We start from the raw sequence: 21,177 nt of genomic DNA on the forward strand, positions 1-21,177 counted from the left end.
CCGAGCTCTGCCAGAATTGTACAAGTTTCTGTTAGATCCCCTTTCCTTCTTCTAAACTCCAGTGAATACTAACCTCTTCGACCCAATCTGTCCATGTACAGCAGTCACACGATGCCATGCCACATACTGGGTGAATTGTTGCAAGTTTACCAGAGTGGTCTTTTGTTAATTAATTTCAGAGAACTCCCTAGTTTGGATGAATATTTTGGACAGGGAAGGACATTGGATTGACAGCAGCAGTCATAACTTTGCAATTTGCATTATTACATAAATGATTAGACAATAATACTGAGTCATAGAGCTGTAGAGTCATTGAGTCATACACCACAGAAACAGGCCCTTCAGCCCAAATCGTACATGCTAACCAAGATGCTTATCTAATCCCATTTTGCTACACTTGCCCCATATCCCTCTAAACCTTTCCTATCTATGTACCTGTCCAAATGTTTTTTAAAAAGCTGTGATTGTACCTGCATCTACCACTTCCTCTGGCATCTGTTTCCACGTATCCACCACCCTCTGTGTGAAAAACTTGCCCCTCAGGTCTCTTTTAAATCTTTCCCTTCTCACCTTAAACCTAGGCCCCCTATCCTGGGAAAATGAAATGTGACTATCTACCTTATAGAACCATAGAACCATAGAACCATAGAACAATACAGCACAATACAGGCCCTTCGGCCCACAATGTTGTGCCGACCTTCAAACCACACCTAAGATTATCTCACTTATCCCTCTATTTTAAATTCCTCCATATGCTTATCTAACAATCTCTTAAACTTGACAAATGTATCAGCCTCCACCACCACCTCAGGCAATGCATTCCATGCACCAACCACTCTCTGGGTGAAAAACATCCCTCTGACATCTCCCTTGAACTTCCCACCCATTACCTTAAAGCCATGTCCTCCTGTTTTGAGCATTGGTGCCCTGGGAAAGAGGTGCTGGCTGTCCACTCTATCTATTCCTCTTAATATCTTGTATACCTCTATCATGTCTCCCCTCATCCTCCTCTCCAATGAATAAAACCCTAACTCCTTTATTCTCTCCTCATAATCCATACTCTCTAATTCAGGCAGCATCCTGGTAAATCTCCTCTGCACCCTTCCCAACACCTCCACATCCTTCCTATGAGGTGACCAGAACTGGACACAGTACTCTAAGTGTGGTCTAACCAGAGTTTTGTAAAGCTGCGTCATTACCTCGTGGCTCTTAAACTCTATCCCATGACTTATGAAAGCTAACATCCCATAAGCTTTCTTAACTACCCTATCCACCTGTGAGGCAGCTTTCAGTGATCTGTGGATATGAACCCCCAGATCCCTCTGCTCCTCCACACTGCCCAGAATCCTGCCATTTACCTTATACTCCACCTTGGAGTTTCACGCCGCCTTGAAGTTTGTCTATGCCCTTCATGATTTTATAAACCTCTACAAGGTCACTTCAGCCTCCTGGTTTCCAATGAGAACAATCCCAGTCTATCCAATCTCTCCCTGTAACTAATGGATTGAGAAGGGGAGTGGCAAGAGCAGATGAACAATGCCAAGGTCCTTTCCAGGAACACCCTGTTTTGCTCCCTGGGCTCCTCTGGTTGCTAATGTTGTATACTTTTTGCTCTTCCCTTGGAGAGCAGTGGTTTACTGGGAATGATTTGAATGTTGTTTCCAAGGCCAAAGCCATCGTCATCTCATGCCCAGATGAAGGGCCTCAACCCAAAACGTCGACTGTCCATTTCCCTCCATTGATGCTGCCTGACCCGTTGAGTTCCTCCAGCTTTTTGTGGGTTGCTCCAGATTCCAGCATCTGCAGTCTCTCTTACCATCATCTGATCTTATAGGACGATGTTCCCACAAGCCTTGTGATGAGACGGGGTCAGGATGGACATTCACAACCTGGAGCTGCGACTGCATTCTCTGGCTCGGTAGTGGGACAGCTGCTGCTTGGCTGATCCTGGGGATCTCCAGCCCTTTTCTAACGATCTGGTCAGCTGGAAGCAAACCAGCGGGAAGTTGTACTGTGATCTCCACATTCCTATCTACTTGCATCTGGGCAAAAAATTGTGCTTGTTTTCCAGGTGTGAATGGGAGCAAAGGAGGTTTGTAGTGATGGGTTGGCCTATGGACCAATGCGTGCTGACACTGGCAGACATGCTGAGCCAATGAGTGGCTGAGGGTTATTATTATCCATCAGCACAGGAGCATTACATGTGCCTGAGATCTCCTATAAAACTGTATGTGAAATGGTCTTTCCCATTGACAGAAAGAGCAGAGAGACTGTTTCCCTTGGCTGGGGAGTCTATGACTAGATGGGCTTGGATAAGAGGCTGGCCATTAAACCAGTCAAAATCCATCAAAAATCCTTTGTGTAGAGGGATGGATTTCTTATATTTTCCTTAGGACTTAGAAGGAAGCCATTCAGCCCATTGAGTCTATGCCTGCACCTAGATCCATCCCATCAATTCCATTCCCCTTCTTCCTTCCTTGTAACCTGTTCTTTCCCAAATGCCCATCAACTTCACCCAGGGTTTCCTGCCACCCTGCACACAAGGGACAATTTATAGAGGCCAATTAACCCACCAACCTGCACGTCTTTGGGATATGGGAGGAAACTAGAGCATATGAGGGAACAGGGAGAGCGTGCAAATTCCACACAGACAGCATCTGAGGTCAGGATCGAACCTGGGTTGCTGGAGCTATGAGGCAGCCACACCACCTGCTCCACCATTTAACAGGGAAGTGGACACTCAGTTGCTAAGTATATCCAAGGGTGACACCAACAGTTATTTGAATACTGAAATCTAATATTGGAATTAGGCCTCAAAAATGAACAAGGCCAAGGATCAACTGTAAACAGGTTTGAGGGGCCAAATGGTCTCCTTTGCCTCCTATTTCTGATGTTGTTCTTTTGGTAAATTCACTGTTTTTTCTGTATTGGACACTGCCACTGAATCAGCACTGAACCTTTACTAATCTTGCTTCTCCTCAGCAAAAAGCGACTGGGAAGGTCCTCTTTAGTTGCATCTGCCAACACCTGAGGCTGGTTGAGGAGGATTACTTTGGTGTGGAGTTTAGCAATCGCCACGGGAACATGGTAAGCAATGTCCTTTGTCAATGAAATGGTAGCAAACTTCATAGCACCGTGTAATCCAGAGAACTGACATTCAGACCCAATGAATCACACACAAGAAGAAAGATTTTGAAAGGTGCTAAAGGACTAGTTTTCTGTGTGTTAATTTTACTAGAATGATAGTTACCAACTTCATCTATAAAAGTCTCAAAGCTTCTCACATAAAATTAATAGTAAGAGCCCAAAGTTCTTCAGCGCATTGCTTATCTGGTACTGAGAGGTGAGGGCAGGCACTGTCAGTTTTATGGGAGATCTTGGGTTATCCAGGATGTGGGCCATTGAGGGCTGGGTTACTGAGAGTTTAACCAATGAGAATTCCAGATTGAGTGATGCTGAGAGGGTTCTGAGAAGTGGCCAGAGAGGGGTTGGAGACACATCATGAGGAGGGCCTGTATGCCAAATGATATGGCAGTGGTTGAAGGTTTGGGACTGACGGGAGTGACCACTTAGGGCATTTTATAAAACCAGACCCACATGAAAGAAGATCATTATCTTAAACTTCCTAGTCACAGATAGGTCAGGCTGGTTCCTCTTACTCAGCAGAGAAGCAGGTCTCAACTCCATCACTTCATTGTAAGCGTCAGATGTGCAGAAGAAGGTGAAGCAAGCAATGTCAAGACATATGTTATCTATGTCACTACCTGTTTCTGCTTAATTCGGTATTGGTATTGGTTTATTATTGTCACTTGTACCGAGGTACAGTGAAAAACTTGTCTTACAAACTGATCTTACAGGTCAATTCATTACACAGTGCAGTTACATTGAGTTAGTACAGAGTGCATTAATGTAGTACAGGTAAAAACAATAACAGTACAGAGTAAAGTGTCACAGCTACAGAGAAAGTGCAGTGCAATAAGGTGAAAGGTAACAACAAGGTAGATCATGAGGTCATGAGGTCATAGGTCATAGTCCATCTCATTGTATAAGGGAACTGTTCAATAGTCTTATCACTGTGCGGTAGAAGCTGTCCTTAAGTCTGGTGGTACATGCCCTCAGGCTCCTGTATCTTCTACCCGATGGAAGAGGAGAGAAGAGAGAATGTCCTGGGTGGGTGGGGTCTTTGATTATGCTGGCTGCTTCACCAAGACAACGAGAGGTAAAGACAGAGTCCAAGGAGGGGAGACTGGTGTCCGTGATGCGCTGGACTGTGTCCACAACTCTCTGCAGCTTCTTGCGATCTTGGGCAGAGCAGTTGCCATACCAAGCCATGATGCATCCAGATAGGATGCTTTCTATGGTGCATCAGTAAAAGTTGGTGAGAGTCAAAGGGGACAAACTAAATTTCTTTAGCCTCCTGAGGAAGTAGAGGCACTGGTGAGCTTTCTTGGCCATGGCATCCACGTGGTTTGTCCAGGACAGGTTGTTGGTGATGTTCACTCCCAGGAACTTGAGGCTGTCAACCCTGTCAACCTCAGCACCATTGATGTAGACAGGTGTATGTACACCACCCTCTTTCCTGAAGTCAATGACCAGCTCTTTAGTTTTGTTGACATTGAGGGAAAGGTTGTTGTCATGACACCATTCCACTAAGCTCTCTATCTCCTTCCTGTACTTTGATTCATCACTGTTTGAGATACGGCCTACAACGGTAGTATCATCTGCAAACTTGTAGATGGAGTTAGAGCAGAATCTGGCCGCACAGTCATGAGTGTATAGGGAGTAGAGTAGAGGGCTGAGGACACAGCCTTGAGGTGCACCAGTGTTGAGAATAATTGTGCCGGAGGAATTGCTGCCTATCCTCACTGATTGCGGTCTGTTTGTTAGAAAGTCAAGGATCCAGTTACAGAGGGAGGTGTTGAGTCCTAGGTCTCGGAGTTTGGTGACAAGCTTGCTTGGTATTGTATTGAAGGCAGAGTTGTAGTCAATAAACAATAGTCTAATGTAAGTGTCCTTACTGTCCAGATGCTCCAGAGCTGAGTGAAGGGTCAGGGAGATGGCATCCCCTGTAGACCTGTTTTGGCGATAGGCGAATTGCAATGGGTCCACATTGTCTATTAGGCTGGAGTTAATGCTTGCTATGACCGACCTCGCAAAGCACTTCATGATGGTGGATGTCAGAGCCACTGGTCGGTAGTCATTGAGGCATGTTACCTTGCTTTTCTTTGACAACCGGGATGATAGTGGTCTTCTTAAAACAGGAGGGAACCCGAGATTGAAGCAGGGAGAGGTTGAATATGTCCGCAAATACTTCTGCCAGCTGATCAGCACAAGATCTGAGCATGCGGCCCGGGACACCATCTGGGCCAGGTGCTTTCCTCGTGTTCACTCTTCGGAAGACTGATCTTACATCCTCCACTGTGATCACAGGTTCAGCTGCATTGGTGGCTGTTAGAATGGATGGTGACAATCCACTTCCTTTTTGTTCAAAATGTGCATAGAATGCTTTAAGTTCATCAGGAAGGGATGCGCTGTTGTTAGCTATGCAGCCTGACTTCGTCTTGTAGCCTGTTATGACATGTAAGCCCTGCCATAACTGGCGGCCAGTCAGGGACTCTATTTTGAGTTTGTATAGCCCCTTGGCATCCCTTATAGCTTTACGAAGGTCATACCTCGCTTTCTTGTACAGATCAGGATTACCAGATTTGTGTGCAGCAGTCCTCGCCTTCAGTAGGGAGTGGATCTCCTGGTTCATCCATGGCTTCCTGTTTGGGAACACCTGTATTGTCCTCTTTGGTACACAGTCCACCACAGACTTGCTGATAAAGTCTGTGATGGTGCTGGCATACTCATCAAAGCTGGCAGCTGTCTTTGAACATGGTCCAGTCCACTGTCTCAAAGCAGTCATGTAGAAGCTCATCTGCTTCCTCAGACCAGCATTGCACGACTCTCCGTACCGGATCATCCTGTTTCAATTTCTGTTTGTATGCAGGGAGAAGGAGCACAGCCTGGTGGTCTGATTTCCCAAAGTGAGGATGAGGGGTGGCTCGGAAGGCATCTTTGATGGTTGTATAGCAGTGGTCAAGGTTGTTGGCGCCCCTGGTGGAGCAGGAGATGTGCTGATAGTATTTTGGTAACACATTCCTGACGTTGGCCTGATTGAAGTCCCCTGCGATGATGAAGTGGGCCTCAGGGCCCTCATAATTTATGCACAGAGGGATCAGAAAGGGCTTTGGGCATTGCATGATCACATGGATTTTGGGTTTGGTTTAACATCTTTTGCAGGAACTTTGTGATATAATCTCTTGATCAACAAATGTCGTTGAGTGACTTTTTTTGGGAGTCTGGTATTGGGCATTGGAATAATATGGCCTGTCGAGCAAGCCTACTGAGTGTAAACGCAGCCCCTGTGCCAGGGATGGTGACCTGGAATAGTTCACTGACATTGATTCACTTGTCCTTCCAGTGAATTTGGAGGATTTTGTGTAGACAATGTTGGTGGTATTTTACCAGTGCTTCACGGTGCCTGCTGTAGTAGTCCAGGTCTCAGAAGCATATAGGAGGCATGGATTACTGCTGTCTGGTAGACCATGAGTGTTGTGCCAGGTTTGAGGTCCTGAGCTTCAAATGCTTTTTACGTCAATTGACCAAAGGATGTGCTGGCACATTGAAGGTGGTGGTGAATTTCATCACCCATGTCTACCCTTCCTATGAAGTGGCTCCTGAACTAATAGGAAGTGGTCAACATTCTCCAAGTTCTTGCTGTGAGCCTTTATTGTCCAGCGGGAGTGTCATGCAGTGGGGGCAGTTTGGGAGAAGACCTTGGTTCTCCAGATCTTGAGTGTAAGACTCATCCTCTCATACATTTCAGTGAGAACGCCAACAAGGCTTGGATCTCAGCAAATGCAAGAATTGCCTGCATACTGCAGCTCAACTACTATTAGTCTTTGACTCCATCAATGCGGAGGGACTGTGGAATAACGACGTCAAATTTGGCTTCCCGCAGAGATTTGTCTCCATCTTATGCTTGCTCCACAGTGGTATGCAGGCCATGACAATAACCCAATCTGAGTGAAGACCAGTGTCAAACAAGGCTGCATTATTGGCCTGACACCTTTCTCAATCATTCACCCTGCAGTGCTGCAACTCACCTCCAGAGAAACTTCCCAGGGGAATGGTACTAATTCTCGGAATTAATAAGAAAATATTTGGTTTATGGCCACAATGCTCCAGAACTGAGGTTAACACAAGCCATTGCAGATGTGGTTCTATCCCATGCAGAGAATGGTTCCCACTCCCACTCAGCTTGGAAACGAGGCCATTAATTTGTAGCAGGGACCTCCCCCAGTAGCCACACTTTCCTCCTGTTCCTCTCACTCCTGCAGCTCACCAGGATCTGCCTCATGTTTCTTGGGTTGTGAGCCTCCTGAGCTACTCCTCTGACACAACTGTGTCTACAGACTACAAGCTTGAGTAGCCTGCAGCTCACAGTGATAAAGTCTCCACATTTGCAGGGCATGAAACTCTGAGACGACCAGTGGTATTTCCCATGAGTTTCCTGTTCCTTGTGCGGCAGTTGTATCTGTGCTCAGTGGTTGAGGTTGGAGAGCACACTGGTGTGAGGAAGTAGAGGGTGTCCCTGTCCACTGGGATTCATTCCTCCGCTGAAGACATCTGGCAGAAGGAAGAAGGAGTTACGTGTGCTTCCCTGAACCACAGTGTTCCCAGTGAGGAAATTCTTCTCAAGATGCACGAGGGAATGGAAAACCTTTTGGTAAATAAAGAGACACACTTTAGTTCAGCATCATGTTCGGCACAGACATCATGGGCCAAAGGGCTTGTTCCTGTGTTGTACTGTTCTATGTTCCATGTTCTAATGTAGGAGATTGAGGAATGACCTTATGGTGCATAAAATCATGAGAGGCATAGATAGGGTGAACACATATTGTCTTTTTCCCAGGGAAGCAGAACTAAAAGCAAGAGGGCATGAGTTTAAGGTGAGACGTGAACCATACCATAGAACGATAGAACGGTAGAACAATACAGCACAATACAAGCCCTTTGGCCCACCATGTTGTGCCGATCTTTAAACCACACCTAAGACTATTTAACCCCTTCCTCCCACATATCCCCCTATTTTAAACTCCTCCGTATGCTTATCTAACAATCTCTTGAACTTGACCAACGTACCTGCCTCCACCACTTCCCCAGGCAATGCATTCCATGCACCAACCACTCTCTGGGTGAAAAACCTCCCTCCGATATCTCCCTTGAACTTCCCACCCATTATTTTAAAGCCATGCCCTCTTGTATTGGGCATTGGTGTCCTGGGAAAAAGGTGCTGGCTGTCTACTCTGTCTATTCCTCTTCATATTTTGTTTACCTCTATCATGTCTCCCCTCATCCTCCTTTGCTCCAAAGAGTAAAGCCCTAGCTCCCTTAGTCTCTCCTCATAATCCATACTCTGCAAACCTGGCAGCATCCTGGTAAATCTCCTCTGCACCCTTTCCAACGCCTCCACATCCTTCCTATAACGAAGCGACCAGAACTGGACACAGTACTCCAAGTGTGGTCTAACCAGAGTTTTGTAGAGCTGCATCATTACCTCGTGGCTCTTAAACTCGATGCCATGACTTATGAAAGCTAACATCCCATAAGCTTTCTTAACTACCCTATCCACCTGTGAGGCAACTTTCAATGATCTGTGGATATGAACCCCCAGATCCCTCTGTTCCTCCACAGTACCCAGAATCCTGCCATTAAACTTGTACTCTGCCTTGGAGTTGCTCTTCCAAAGTGTACCACCTCATGCTTCTCCGGATTGAACTTCATCTGCCACTTGTCAGCCCAGCTCTGCATTCTATCAATGTCCCTCTGCAATCTTCGACAGTCCTCCACACTATCCACAACACCACCGACCTTTGTGTCATCTGCAAACTTGCTAATCCACCCTTCTACCCCCTCATCCAAGTCATTAATAAATATCACGAAAAGTTGAGGTCCCAGAACTGATCCTTGTGGGACACCACTAGTCACAGCCCTCCAGTCTGAATGCACTCCTTCCACCACAACCCTCTGCTTTCTACAGGCAAGCCAACTCTGAATCCACATGGCCAAGCTTCCCTGGATCCTATGTCCTCTGACTTTCTGAAGAAGCCTACCATGTGGAACCTTGACAAACACCTTACTAAAAAGAAAGGGAACAGGCAGATAGTGCAGAGGACCCCGGAGGCTGTTCCCCTCAGTAACGGGTTTTCCACTTTGGATGCTGTTGAGGGAGATGACCTGCAGGGATCAAGCAACAGTAGCCAGGTCTCTGGCACTGGGACTGGTCCTGCTGCTCAGAAGGGAAGGGAGGAGAAGAGGAGGGCAATAGTGATAGGGGACTCGATAGTCAGGGAAACAGACAGGGGGTTCTGTGGAAGTGGGCATGAATCACGAATTGTATGTTGCCTCCCAGGTGCCAGGGTCCAGGATGTCTCTGATCGGGTCCACAGCATTCTTGAGCGGGAGGGAGAACGGCCAGAAGTCGTGGTACATGTTGGTAACAACAGCATAGGTAAGAAGAGGGATGAGGTCCTGAAAAGTGAGTTTAGGGAGCTAGGCAGAAGGCTGAAGAACAGGACCTCAAGGGAAGCAATCAGAGGATTGCTGCCAGTGCCACGTGATAGTGAAGGTAAGAATAGGAGGAGATGGCAGATGAATGCGTGGCTGAGGAGTTGGTGCAGGAGGGAAGGTTTTAGATTTTTGGATCATTGGGATCTCTTCTGGGGAAGGTGGGACCTGTACAAAGAGGACGGGTTACACCTGAACCCGAGGGGGACCAATATCGTTGCAGGCAGATTTGCTAGGGTGGTTCGGGAGGGTTTAAATTAGTTTGTGAGGGGGATGAGAACCAGAGGGGTAGGTCAGAGGAAGAAGTGGATGTGGAAAAGTCAGATCTAACATGTAGAGGGGGTTTGAGGAAGGATAGGCTAAAGTGCATTTACTTAAACGCAAGAAGTATCAGGAATAAGGGTGATGAACTGAGAGCTTGGATAAGTACATGGGACTATGATATTGTGGCTCTTGCAGAGACTTGGCTGTCACCAGGACAGGAATGGATATTGAATATTCCTGGATTTCAGTGTTTTAAAAGGGCTGGGGGGCGGGCGGAGAAGAGGAGGAGGGGTGGCGTTACTGGTCAGGGATACTATTACAGCTGCAGAAAGGGTGGATAATGAAGAAGGATCGTCTCTAGAGTCAGTATGGGTGGAAGTTAGGAACAAGAAAGAAGCAGTTATTCTACTGGGAGTATTCCATAGGCCCCCAGATAGAAGCAGGGATACTGAGAAGCCGATTGGGAGGCAGATTTTGGAAAGGTGCAAGAATAAGAGGGTTGTTATCATGGGAGACTTCAACTTCCCAAATATTGATTGGCACCTGCTTCGTACCAAAGGTTTAGACGGGGCAGTGTTTGTTAAGTGTGTCCAGGACGGATTCCTGTCACAGTATGTTGACAGGCCAACTAGAGGGAATGCCATATTAGATCTAGTATTAGGTAATGAACAGGGTCAGGTGACAGATATCTTGGTGAGTGAGCATTTGGGGGATAGTGATCACCGCTCCCTAATCTTTAACATTGTCAAGGACAAGGGTAGGAGCAGAGAGGATAGGAAGATATTTAATTGGGGAAGGGCAAATTATGAAGCTATAAGGCTAGAACTTGCAAGAGTAAATTGGGATGACATTTTTGAAGGGAAATGTATTATGGGGACGTGGTCATTGTTCAGGGATCTCTTGCAGGATGTTAGGGATAAATTTGTCCCGGTGAGGCAGGGAAGGAATGGCAGGGTGAAGGAACCATGGGTGACAAGAGAGATGGAACAACTAGTTAGGAGGAAGACCGCAGCATATATAAGATGTAGGCAGCAAGAATCAGATAAGGCTCATGAAGAATATAGGGTAGCAAGGAAGGAACTTAAGAAGGGGCTGAGGAGAGCAAGAAGGGGACATGAAGAGGCCTTGGTGAGTAGGGTTAAGGAAAATCCCAAAGCTTTTTTCACTTATGTGAAGAGCAGAAGGATGACGAGAGTAAAGGTAGGACCGGTTAGAGACAAAGGTGGGAAGATGTGTCTGGAAGCTGTGGAAGTGGGTGAGGTTCTCAATGAATATTTCTCTTCAGTATTCACCAAGGAGAGGGGCCTCGATGATGCTGAGGACAGTGTTGGTAAGGTTAATGTTCTAGAGCATGTAGATATCAAGAGGGAGGATGTGTTGGAGCTGTTAGAAAATATTAGGACAGATAAGTCCCCGGGGCCTGATGGAATATTCCCCAGGCTGCTCCGCGAGGCAAGGGAGGAGATTGCTGAACCATTGGCTAGGATCTTTGAGTCCTCGTTGTCCATGGGAATGGTACTAGAAGATTGGAGGGTGGCAAATGTTGTCTCCTTATTCAAAAAAGGTAGTAGGGATAGTCCAGGGATTTACAGACCAGTGAGCCTTACGTCTGTGGTGGGCAAGCTGTTGGAAAGGATTCTTAGAGATAGGATCTATGAGCATTTAGAGAATCATGGTCTGATCAGGGACAGCCAGCATGGCTTTGTGAAGGGAAGATCATGTCTCACAAGCCTGATAGGATTCTTTGTGGAGGTGACCAGGCAGATTGATGAGGGTAGTGCAGTAGATGTGGTCTACATGGATTTTAGTAAGGCATTTGACAAGGTGAAAGATTTAAATGGACCTGAGGGGCAACCTCTTTACACAAAAGGTGGTGCATATATGGAACGAGCTGCCAGTGGAAGTGGTTGAGGCAAGTACAGTAACAACATTCAAAAACCCTTTGGTAAAGGACATGGATAGGAGGGGTTTCGAGGGATGTGGGCCAAACATGGGCAAATGGGACTAGCTTTGTGGGCCCCATGGTTGGCTTAGACAAGTTAGGCTGAAGGGCCTGTTTCCATGCTGTGTTACTCTATGACTGTATAAAATCAAAGTCAGTGAGTTCGTTCCTCTACTAACGCAGCTCTGATGCTCAGGCATGTCAGAGATCTGCTGTGGCTGCTTGGGAAGAACCTGTGGCTGGGAAATTTAGAGTCATCGCGTCCTTCACCTCCGTGGAGAGATCTGTTCAGGCACGAAAACGTGAGGGACAAACTTACCACACAATGCCATATCTCATTGATAACAGCCTTGGAAAACCTGAGCCTGTGACTGCATTGTCGATCAGAGAGGTCCTGGACTCCTTAGGAGTAGGCCCCTCTTTAATGTGGCCTACTCTTGCCTCCTGCCCCAAGATCCTCGACCCACCCTGAATGGCCAGCCATGGCTGTACCATTGGGAAAAGCTGCCAGTCGTGTCACTACTGCAGCACCCATTGAAGGAGTCTCTCAGCAGCTAAATGCTGGAGGAAGCATTTTCTGTTTGTTATAGCTCACTCTGGGAAATTTGGGAGGTGTTGATCAACAAGCAGTGAGCTTTCAAGCAGCCTGCTCAACATCAGCAGTTAAAACAAGCAACAAACCAGTGAGGTGCAGAGACTCTCCCATCAGGGTGATCAATTTTCTGCTCCAGGTCATCTCACTACAGGCAGAAGTGGCAGTACATGAATAATAACATCACTTGGTGTGCATGTGACTCTGGGAGAAGGTCAAGGCTGCTAACGTGAATGACACTTGGATCTGCCCAGTCCACTCTTTATGAGGGGCAGGATTTCACCTGGAAATGTTTGCCAATGCAATCTCTTCTGGCTAACATGGAATTTTGCCAAATTAGCACCGAGCCAGTGGGTTCTAGGCAATCCATTTTCTAGATTATTGTTGAGACACAATAAACTGAAGGTGCTGAAAACTGGAGCAAAAAAGAAACTGCTGGAGGAACTTAATGGGTCAGGCAGTATTTGTAGAGGGAAATGGACCGTCAACGTTTCGGATTGAGAAGGTTCGCGACCCAAAGCATCGACTGTCCATTTCCCTCCACAGATGCTACCTGACCCACTGAATTCCTCCAGCAGATTATTATTTTGTTCTAGATTAATGTCTCCTGCCCCTCACATAGCAAGGCCATTACACAAACTAAAGATGTCGTTATGCACTTCAAGGTATATAGGTGAACTTCATGGTTCCAGGTAGGATAACAAACGTCATTCTTTCAGCTCCGGATTTAACTTAATAAAAGGAAGGAATTTTCTCTCTGTGATATTCCAATTGCTGTTGGAGCAATCCAACCAACTCATTAACCTTAACCAACACCAACCTTCTGTTTCCATGTTGAAAATTTCTGGGCCCTGGTAAATTCATAGAGAAGGCCAGCTTTTGTGCTGTAGTAAAGTTATTGTCTATTTTATCCCAATGGTTAATCTTTGTTCACTTTCCAGCAATGATGCTGGTCATTAAAAGGAGCCCACGCTGATCTTCCCAGCCAGCCCGGCTGTTCCCTGATCTGGTTACTCCCGGACCATTTCAATTCTGCAAACACGAAGCCAGTTAACTCAACCCAGATAAGGAAGCTAATATCGGGCCTTTTATGGTCTACGTGAATGTGTGAAGACTACCCTGTCACATAACTCTGATCTGAACCTCTGTCTAATTTCAGGTTTGGTTGGATCCTCTAAAACCTATTTGCAAACAAATCAGAGGTAAGTGTTTTGAAATGATCTCTGACTAAGCACTAAAAGATGTCCTATTTTGAGTTCTAAGTTTGTGGACCACGATCTCAGGCATGCAGCTGACTTTCACCGAGGTACAGGGGATGATTTGGAAATCAAATTCAAGAGCAAGTGTGACGGGAGTTATCCTTGAGAGAGAAGGATTTTCATGCTTATTTTACCTTTACATACGGGTAACTCAATACATGACCTTCCAAGCCAGAACACTCAAGAATGAGAGAGTGCTCCAAAAGTGGTGTGTAAGTTGAACTTTCATTTTAGATCCCAACAAAAGTGGTGTTACAAGATATATTGTGTGTATTTCTACAGTGTCATGAGATATATAGGGGTAGGGGAGGCTGGCTCTGAGACAGAGATTGGATTTTGCCTTCAGTATTACCCTCCTTGTACCTTCTTGCTTTGCTCCAGTTCCCCTGGCTTTGCACTTGCTCTGGAGTTGTTTGAATCTAACCTTTTATACTTCTGCTGCAAAGACCTTAACCTGAAATGCTATTCTGGTTTCTTTCTTCAACAGATGCTGCCTGACCTGCTGAGTCTTTCCAGCATTTTCTGTTTTTGTTTCAGACTGAACACTTGCTTGCTCCAGTATAACTGCCTAACCCATGAAATGTGAAATACTAGGGGCCATAGCTTTAACGCAAGAGGGGGAAAGCTTAAAGGAGATTTTACGCAGAGTAGTAGGTGCCTGGAACACGCCGTCAGGGGAGGTGGTGGAAACAGATGTAATAGCAACAGTTAAGAGGCATTTAGACAGACATAAACAGACAGGGAATGGAGAGATATAGACCATGTGCAAGCAGATGGGATTACCTAGATTCGCATCATGGTCAGGCAGGCATTGAGGGTGAAAGGGCCTGTCTGTCCTATGCTGTACAGAATCAGAATCAGATTTATTATCACTGACATATGACGTGAAACTTGTTGTTTTGTGGCAGCAGTACAGCGCAAAGACATAAAAATCAATAAGTTACAAAAATAAATAGTGCAAATGAAAAGTAATAATGAGGTAGTGTTCATAGTTTCAGAGGTTGTTCAGAAATCTGATACCAGGCTGTAATGCAACCAGTCAGCATGCTCTGCCCGTACATCTATAGAAATCTGTAAGAGACTTTGGTGACATACCAAATCTCCTCAAACTCCTATTGAAGTAGAGCCGCTGGCATGCCTTCTTCGTGGTTGCATCAATGTGTTGGGCCCAAGATAGATCCTCTGAGATGTTGACACCCAGGAGTGTTCAATGTACATCAAAGAAAAGACCTGACTGATGTGAGCCCTGTATGATTTGTTCTGCTGCTTGACTGTTCTTGCTACTGTTTGAAATCATATTCTTGATAAATTAAATTGGTTTATTATTGTCACATGTTTTGCATGCCATCCATACAGATCGTTTCATCATGTCAGTACATCGAGGTGGTACAAGGGAAAAGAATGCAGAATATCAAGAAGCTTTAAGAGGCATTGGCCTGAACTGAAGGATCATGGTTTCCCGATAGCTTTCACGACCGCTTTAGTTTGCTGAGTGCCCCAGATTACCAGACTAACCTGAGTTTGGTTTTACAGCAGGAGATTGTGGCACTGAAACTGATTTGCTTATCCAAAGTAGTCACTGCAGCACAGCTGAGCCAACACTGGTACTGTGGCTAGGGCACTGTAACCAGTGCAGTGTCTTTATCAACACCAGTACGTCTTTAATTCCAGCACCATCACTGCTGTCCCGACAGCCTATGTCCGTGCCAGATTTATGGCAGAGCCAGAAGTTCAGTGAGCTTCCTCCACCTCTGTTCAGCCTTCGTTCTCCAGGGTCAAATTAAAGGGGTTTACTCCCTGGCCTGTCATATGCAATTGCTGTTTTAGTTGGGTGGAGCCACACCAGGCTTCTGTTCTAATCAGGAAAACACTAGAATGAATTTAATGCACCTTCAATTAATTAAAGACCTGTTCTTAATGCAAATTGAGCAGGGTTGGAAATTCCATGAATATAAAGCAGGTTCAGTATTATTTAATGATGTTTGTTCCTGCTTTCAGTGCACCTGGTCCTTTCAACATAAAAGCAGAGGAGTAGTTGAAACACAAAACCCAGAACTTTACAATTGACTCTAATGTAAACAACCGTTGTTTTGGTCATCACAGGTGATAAATGAATGCTGCACTTGAATTGGTGGGGATCACGTGCTTTTGCCAATGTACTGCATAAACAAGTACCTGGAGGTGGCTCAAGCAAGTTTCCGTACAGCTAATGGAAAGCATTCACTCTATTTCCCTGCCCACAGATTCTGCCTGATCTTCAGGGTGTTTCCAGCATTTCCTTTATTATTGATAAAAGGAGCTAACTCTCTTTTCTGATTTGAGTCCAGAACCTAAATTAGGAAGGCCAATATTTAGCTCTGTATTCAGTGCTACAGGTGCCATTTAATAGCTAAAGACCAAGAATTAAGTCTGCCCCAAACCACATTTAACTGCAGAAAACTGTATACAAAGTTTTCCTCTTAATGCAAATGTTGGGAGGTTGGGCTTTAGTAACATAGTGTATTGGTGAGACTACATCTGGAGTATCATGTGCAATATTGATCTCCTTACTTGATGTGTTAATGTGTTGGGAGCATTTCAGCTCATTAGGTAGATCAGAAGAACAAGGACAAAAGAGATAGAGAGAAAAGGGACGGAGGGGGAGCTGGTTACCTGAATTTGGAAAATTCATTGTTCATACCGTCGGTTTATAGATCCAGCAGTTTGTTTTTGTTCCAGATTCCAGCATCAGCAGTCTCTTGTGTCTCTCTTTTCTTCTGAACAGGTGAGAAGAATGTTCTGTTCCAGTTTGTAGTGAAGTTCTTCCCACCAGATCCTGGCCAGCTGAAGGAGGAACTGACAAGGTGGGAACAGACCATCGCCTGGTCTCAGCAACCCAATCCGTTAAAGAACTCCCAAGACTATGGTTTTGCAAAATTTTGGGTGACCTGATCGACCGCCATCTTGGATGTTTACAGCATCCAGCATTGGTCAAAGGTGGTCAAATTCTGAGACCTTTTGGGCCTTCCGGGAGGGTCTCACAGTGGCTCAGGGAAAGCAGGGACAATGGGACAAAGGAACACAAGAAAATAGGAGCACTCAGCCTCTCAAGCCTGCCCCACCATTCAATATGATCATGGCTACCTGCCCCAGGCCTCAACTCCTCCCTTGTACCACTTCCCCATCGCCTTCGGTTCTCCAATCTTACAAAAATGTATCTACCTCCACCTTAAATACATCTAATGATCCAACCTCCAGACCCTCGGGGGTAAGGAATTCCAGAGATTCACCGCCCCCGTGAGAAGAAATTTTGATCCACCTCTGTTTTACATGACCAGCCCCTTATTTTGTAACTATGTCGCCTCGTTCAATACCTTCTCCTAGGTGATATTATCTGCAGAACAATTCTTCAATGCCTCCTTTTGCTTTTAAGATTCAGATGCTATGACATTGTTCCCTTGTAAAGGCTCGAAGCAACGGATGATACAACAATGTGCTCTGGGGCGATGGTTATATGAGTACTTTGTGCCAACTTACATTGCACTCTGATTAAGTAAGGCAATGTGCAGGTGAAGAACATGCAGTCTACACTTCCCATATGCTCATCAGCATAGCCAATATCCTAGAAAGGATTCAGCCATTATATTCCAATGACTCAAACCATTTTTATGGCCTTCTTATCTTTTATTAAGAACCTTCAGGTTGCTAGTTATCTATAATTATTATAGAAGGACACAGAAACATCGGTGAAGTCTCTCTCAGCGCCCAAATATGAGCTGTTGGTGTACTGACCACAGACTGATAGCAATGCTGATTCACCAACTGATTCACTAGATGGCAGAACTGTCCTCTGAGGAGAAATTGAGCCGACTAGGTTTGTATTCACCGGAGTGCTGAAGAATAGAGGAGGATCTCATTGATACAGGTATGTACAAAATTCAGATGGAACCGACAATCTGGATATGTGGCAGATATTACGTCTGGCTGTGGGAACAGAGAACCAGCAGTCACCATATCAGGATATTTGGGATTGAAAGGAAGAGAGATTGGTCATGCAGAGGATGGTGAATCTGTTGAATCCTCCATCACAAGTGGCTGAATGTACTTAAGGAGGAGATGGATGGACTTCCAGACACAAAACGCATCGAGGGTTGTGGGGAGAGAGTAGGAATATGGTAAAGTGATAGAGGATCAGCCATGAACATATTGAATGGCAAAACAGGCTCAAAATGCTGAACTCCTATTTCCTATGTTTCTAGATTGACATCATTGTTAATGATGCTATTATGATGAATTAAATTAGGATGAATTAAAACCTCAAATGCATTTCAGAATTTGGCTTCAAAGATGGAAAGTGACAGAATGCAGAAAGCCACCTATAGAAGTGAAGAAGTTAATTAATCCTGCCTTCCACATAGCAACACACACATTGTCTTCTCATTTTCCTTCTTGTGTCTCATCTTCCATTGGTTGAAGTGTAACTTCACATGGGCTTTTGGGCTTCAGATCTCATTTAACCTTCACGTGTTCATACATCATCACATTCTCTTCCCCTGGTGTGAGCTATGGGTCTGCTGGAATATTCTTACCTTGAACCAAGAGCCTTGAGCACATCATCAAGGGGAAGGCTCCAATGCAATGGTTAGGGAGAGACCATTTTCCAGGAGGCCAACATAACAAAACAAATTAACTGATTATTTATCTCAGTGCTGTTGACCAGACCTTGCTGTGCATAAATTGGTTGCTATATACCCAACATTATAACTCGACTTCGATTTCAAATGTGCTTTAGCATTCTTAAAGATGCCTTATGAATGCAAGCTCCCACTTTTTTACCACATAATGTTAATTAAGCAAAACATGTGGGGAAATGTTTAGGTAGTCCTGCATCATATAACTTCGGGGGTTACAAATTAATGTTCTGTGATTGTAACTACTTCCTAAGAATGAAAATTTACTGCAGTGCTTTTGCAAACAAATGAGGTGCAACTCGAAAGTTCTGCAACCAAAGCTCGAGCAATTTGACTTTACGTTTTGTGACAGAGGATTTTGGAAGCGCTTTGTGTAGTTGTTTCATTGATCAATAAGAACACTTGCATCTATTGGTGTCAGTAGGAAGAACACATATCTCTACTAGAATCAGTTACTGCAGACACAGATCAACAGGAGTTGCTTCAACTCAGTGTCAGATATTTGGGGCTTCTTGCACAGCTCCCCTTGATTACATCAACGTGGTTCTTCATCAAAGTCCATTACTCGATTGGCAGAGACTTCCACCAATTAGATATTAGGAGGAACAAAGCCATTGTCTTCAATCCCTTGTGTGGACATTGTGATTCCTTTCTCCTCACTCATCCCTCCCTGAGGCTGACTCTGTTTGAGTGGTTCATGCATTGTTGAAGCTGAGCTAAGCATCCATCCCTTCATCACAACTCTTGCCACTGCCTCAGTTCGAAGCCTTCACCCATTCCAATTTTCTTCTCACATTTTCAATCCTCTCTAAATGGCTCTTCCAAAACAGGCACTAGTTGTACATCTCACCCTCACTCTGACTTCTCTGAATTCCTTCTCCAACAAAGCTCAATGTCAGCTTAAGGAACAACAAACATAAATTCCCGTAGGATTCAGCAATGAGTTCAGTTTTTGCAAATAATCAACAGCCCATGTTTTTCTCCCAGTTTCCCAGCATTCCTTCGCAATTCCTTTAGTAATTCCAGACAATCATCCTGCACTTGTACCTACCCTTGGCAGTTGTCACCTGGCACCATTTAACACCTCATACTTTTCATAGCAGGCGGCTATTAGGCCCATCAACTCTATGCTGGTTCTCTGAGCAATCCCATTAGTCTCATTCCCCGACTTCCTTCCCTCTGTCACATGCCCATTAACATCCCACCCATTCTCCTGCCACCAACCTACACTGTGGGTAACTTACAGCAGCCAATTAACCCACCAGCATGCCTTTCGGATGTGGGAGAAAACTGGAGCACCTGGGGGAAACCTATATGTTCACAGGGAGAACATTCAAACTCCACAGGGACAGGACCTGAGGTTGGGATTGATCTGAGGTCACTGGAACTGTGAGACAGCAGCAGCACTCTAACTCCCTCTCTACCACAGACCTTCCCTTTAACTCCCTCTACCTCTCTGCTCCTTTCCCTGCTTCTTAAATCCAGGATTCTTCTTTCTTTTCCCAAATCTGATGAAGGTTCTTTGACCTAAAGCATTAATTCTATCTCTCCCTCCATTCTTACAGCCTGGTTTGCTTCTGTCTCTTCCAAAAGTCTTACTTCTATCGCAACTCCCACCCTCTGCTACTGTACTCAGGGAATTCTGCACAGTCATTGCTTCTGTTGTCCTAGTGGGACGTTAAGAGGAAGCTCTCTCAGCTGTCTTAGGTGAAGACAGATGATGCCTTGACATTATTTTGCATAGGAACAGAGGATATTCCCAAGCATTCCTGAGAACCACTCTATTACCCCCAAGCTCAGTGTATAATGTGGTTCGCGAGCTTCTTCCTGGCAAGTCATCTGCAGCTGAGTTTTCCTTTCACCGAGACTCAGTGTCAATTATCCTTCAAGGACAATTTGTATAGCAGTATGTAAAACACAAGGCATGGACCTCCTCTCCAATCACCAGGTCACTGTGATTAACAATGTAGAGGGCTTCCTTTCAGGGAGATCTCTTTGAAGAGGTATAAGCAGATGCTCTGAAGATGCTTAAAGCTTTGGAAAGTGTAGCGGCATTTCTCGTTCATGCCAAGGATGTTGACGTGCTTCTTATTGTAACTCAGCCCAGATTTTGAGAATGGGCAGCACAGTGGTACAGGTCATAGAATTGTTGCCACACAACTCCAGTGACCCTAATCGCTGGTACTGTGTGGAGTGTGCACATTCTCCCTGCAATTGCATGTGTTTCCCCCCAGGTGCTTCAGTTTCCTACCACATCCCAAAGACAAACAGGTTAGTAGGTTAATTGGCCGCTGTCAATTGCCTCCAGTTTGTGGGTGAGTGGGAGAATCTAGGGGGAGTTGATGGGAATACAGGAAGAATAAAATGGATTAGGATAGGATTAGTGTAATGGGTGCTTGATGATTGCACAGGCCTGATGGGCTGAACGGCCTATTTTCCTGCTGGATGACTCTATGACTGTAACTCAAGGCACTGAGCAAAGCTGGAAGCAGGGCCCCATGTACTGAGTGTATGCAAGAGGCAGCTGCTGCTTCAATAGTTGTGTAACACCCACTGGCTCTAGAGATGAAAGTTTGGCCGTGTCAATCCAGCTATCCATGGGAAATCCAGGGCTTCCCAGCAGGAAAACAAGGGCATCTCATAACCTTTGGCAGCACTGTGCCTCAGCGGGAAAAGCTGCTGCCTCACAGTGCCACGGACCTGGGTTTGATCCTGACCTCTGGTGCTGCCTGTGTGGAGTTTGCATGTTCTCCCTGTGACTGCGTGCAATTTCCCTGGGTGCTCTGGTTTCCTCCCACATCCCAAATACGTGCAGCTTGGTAGGTTAATTGGCCA

The 21,177-nt window shown here is 45.4% G+C and overlaps 1 protein-coding gene across 1 annotated transcript in view; it reads left to right on the top strand.

Moving 5' to 3' along the window:
- Positions 1-21,177, top strand: part of LOC127573784 (FERM domain-containing protein 7-like) — a 48,416-nt gene that overhangs the window by 8,111 nt on the left and 19,128 nt on the right. Inside the window, exons 2-4 of the mRNA XM_052022288.1 lie at positions 2,983-3,087; positions 13,573-13,615; positions 16,437-16,515. Coding sequence (XP_051878248.1) covers positions 2,983-3,087; positions 13,573-13,615; positions 16,437-16,515 — 227 coding nt within the window. The remainder of the gene's footprint in view (positions 1-2,982; positions 3,088-13,572; positions 13,616-16,436; positions 16,516-21,177) is intronic.

The sequence above is a fragment of the Pristis pectinata genome, chromosome 8, assembly GCF_009764475.1.
Source record: "Pristis pectinata isolate sPriPec2 chromosome 8, sPriPec2.1.pri, whole genome shotgun sequence".
NCBI lineage: Eukaryota > Metazoa > Chordata > Chondrichthyes > Rhinopristiformes > Pristidae > Pristis > Pristis pectinata.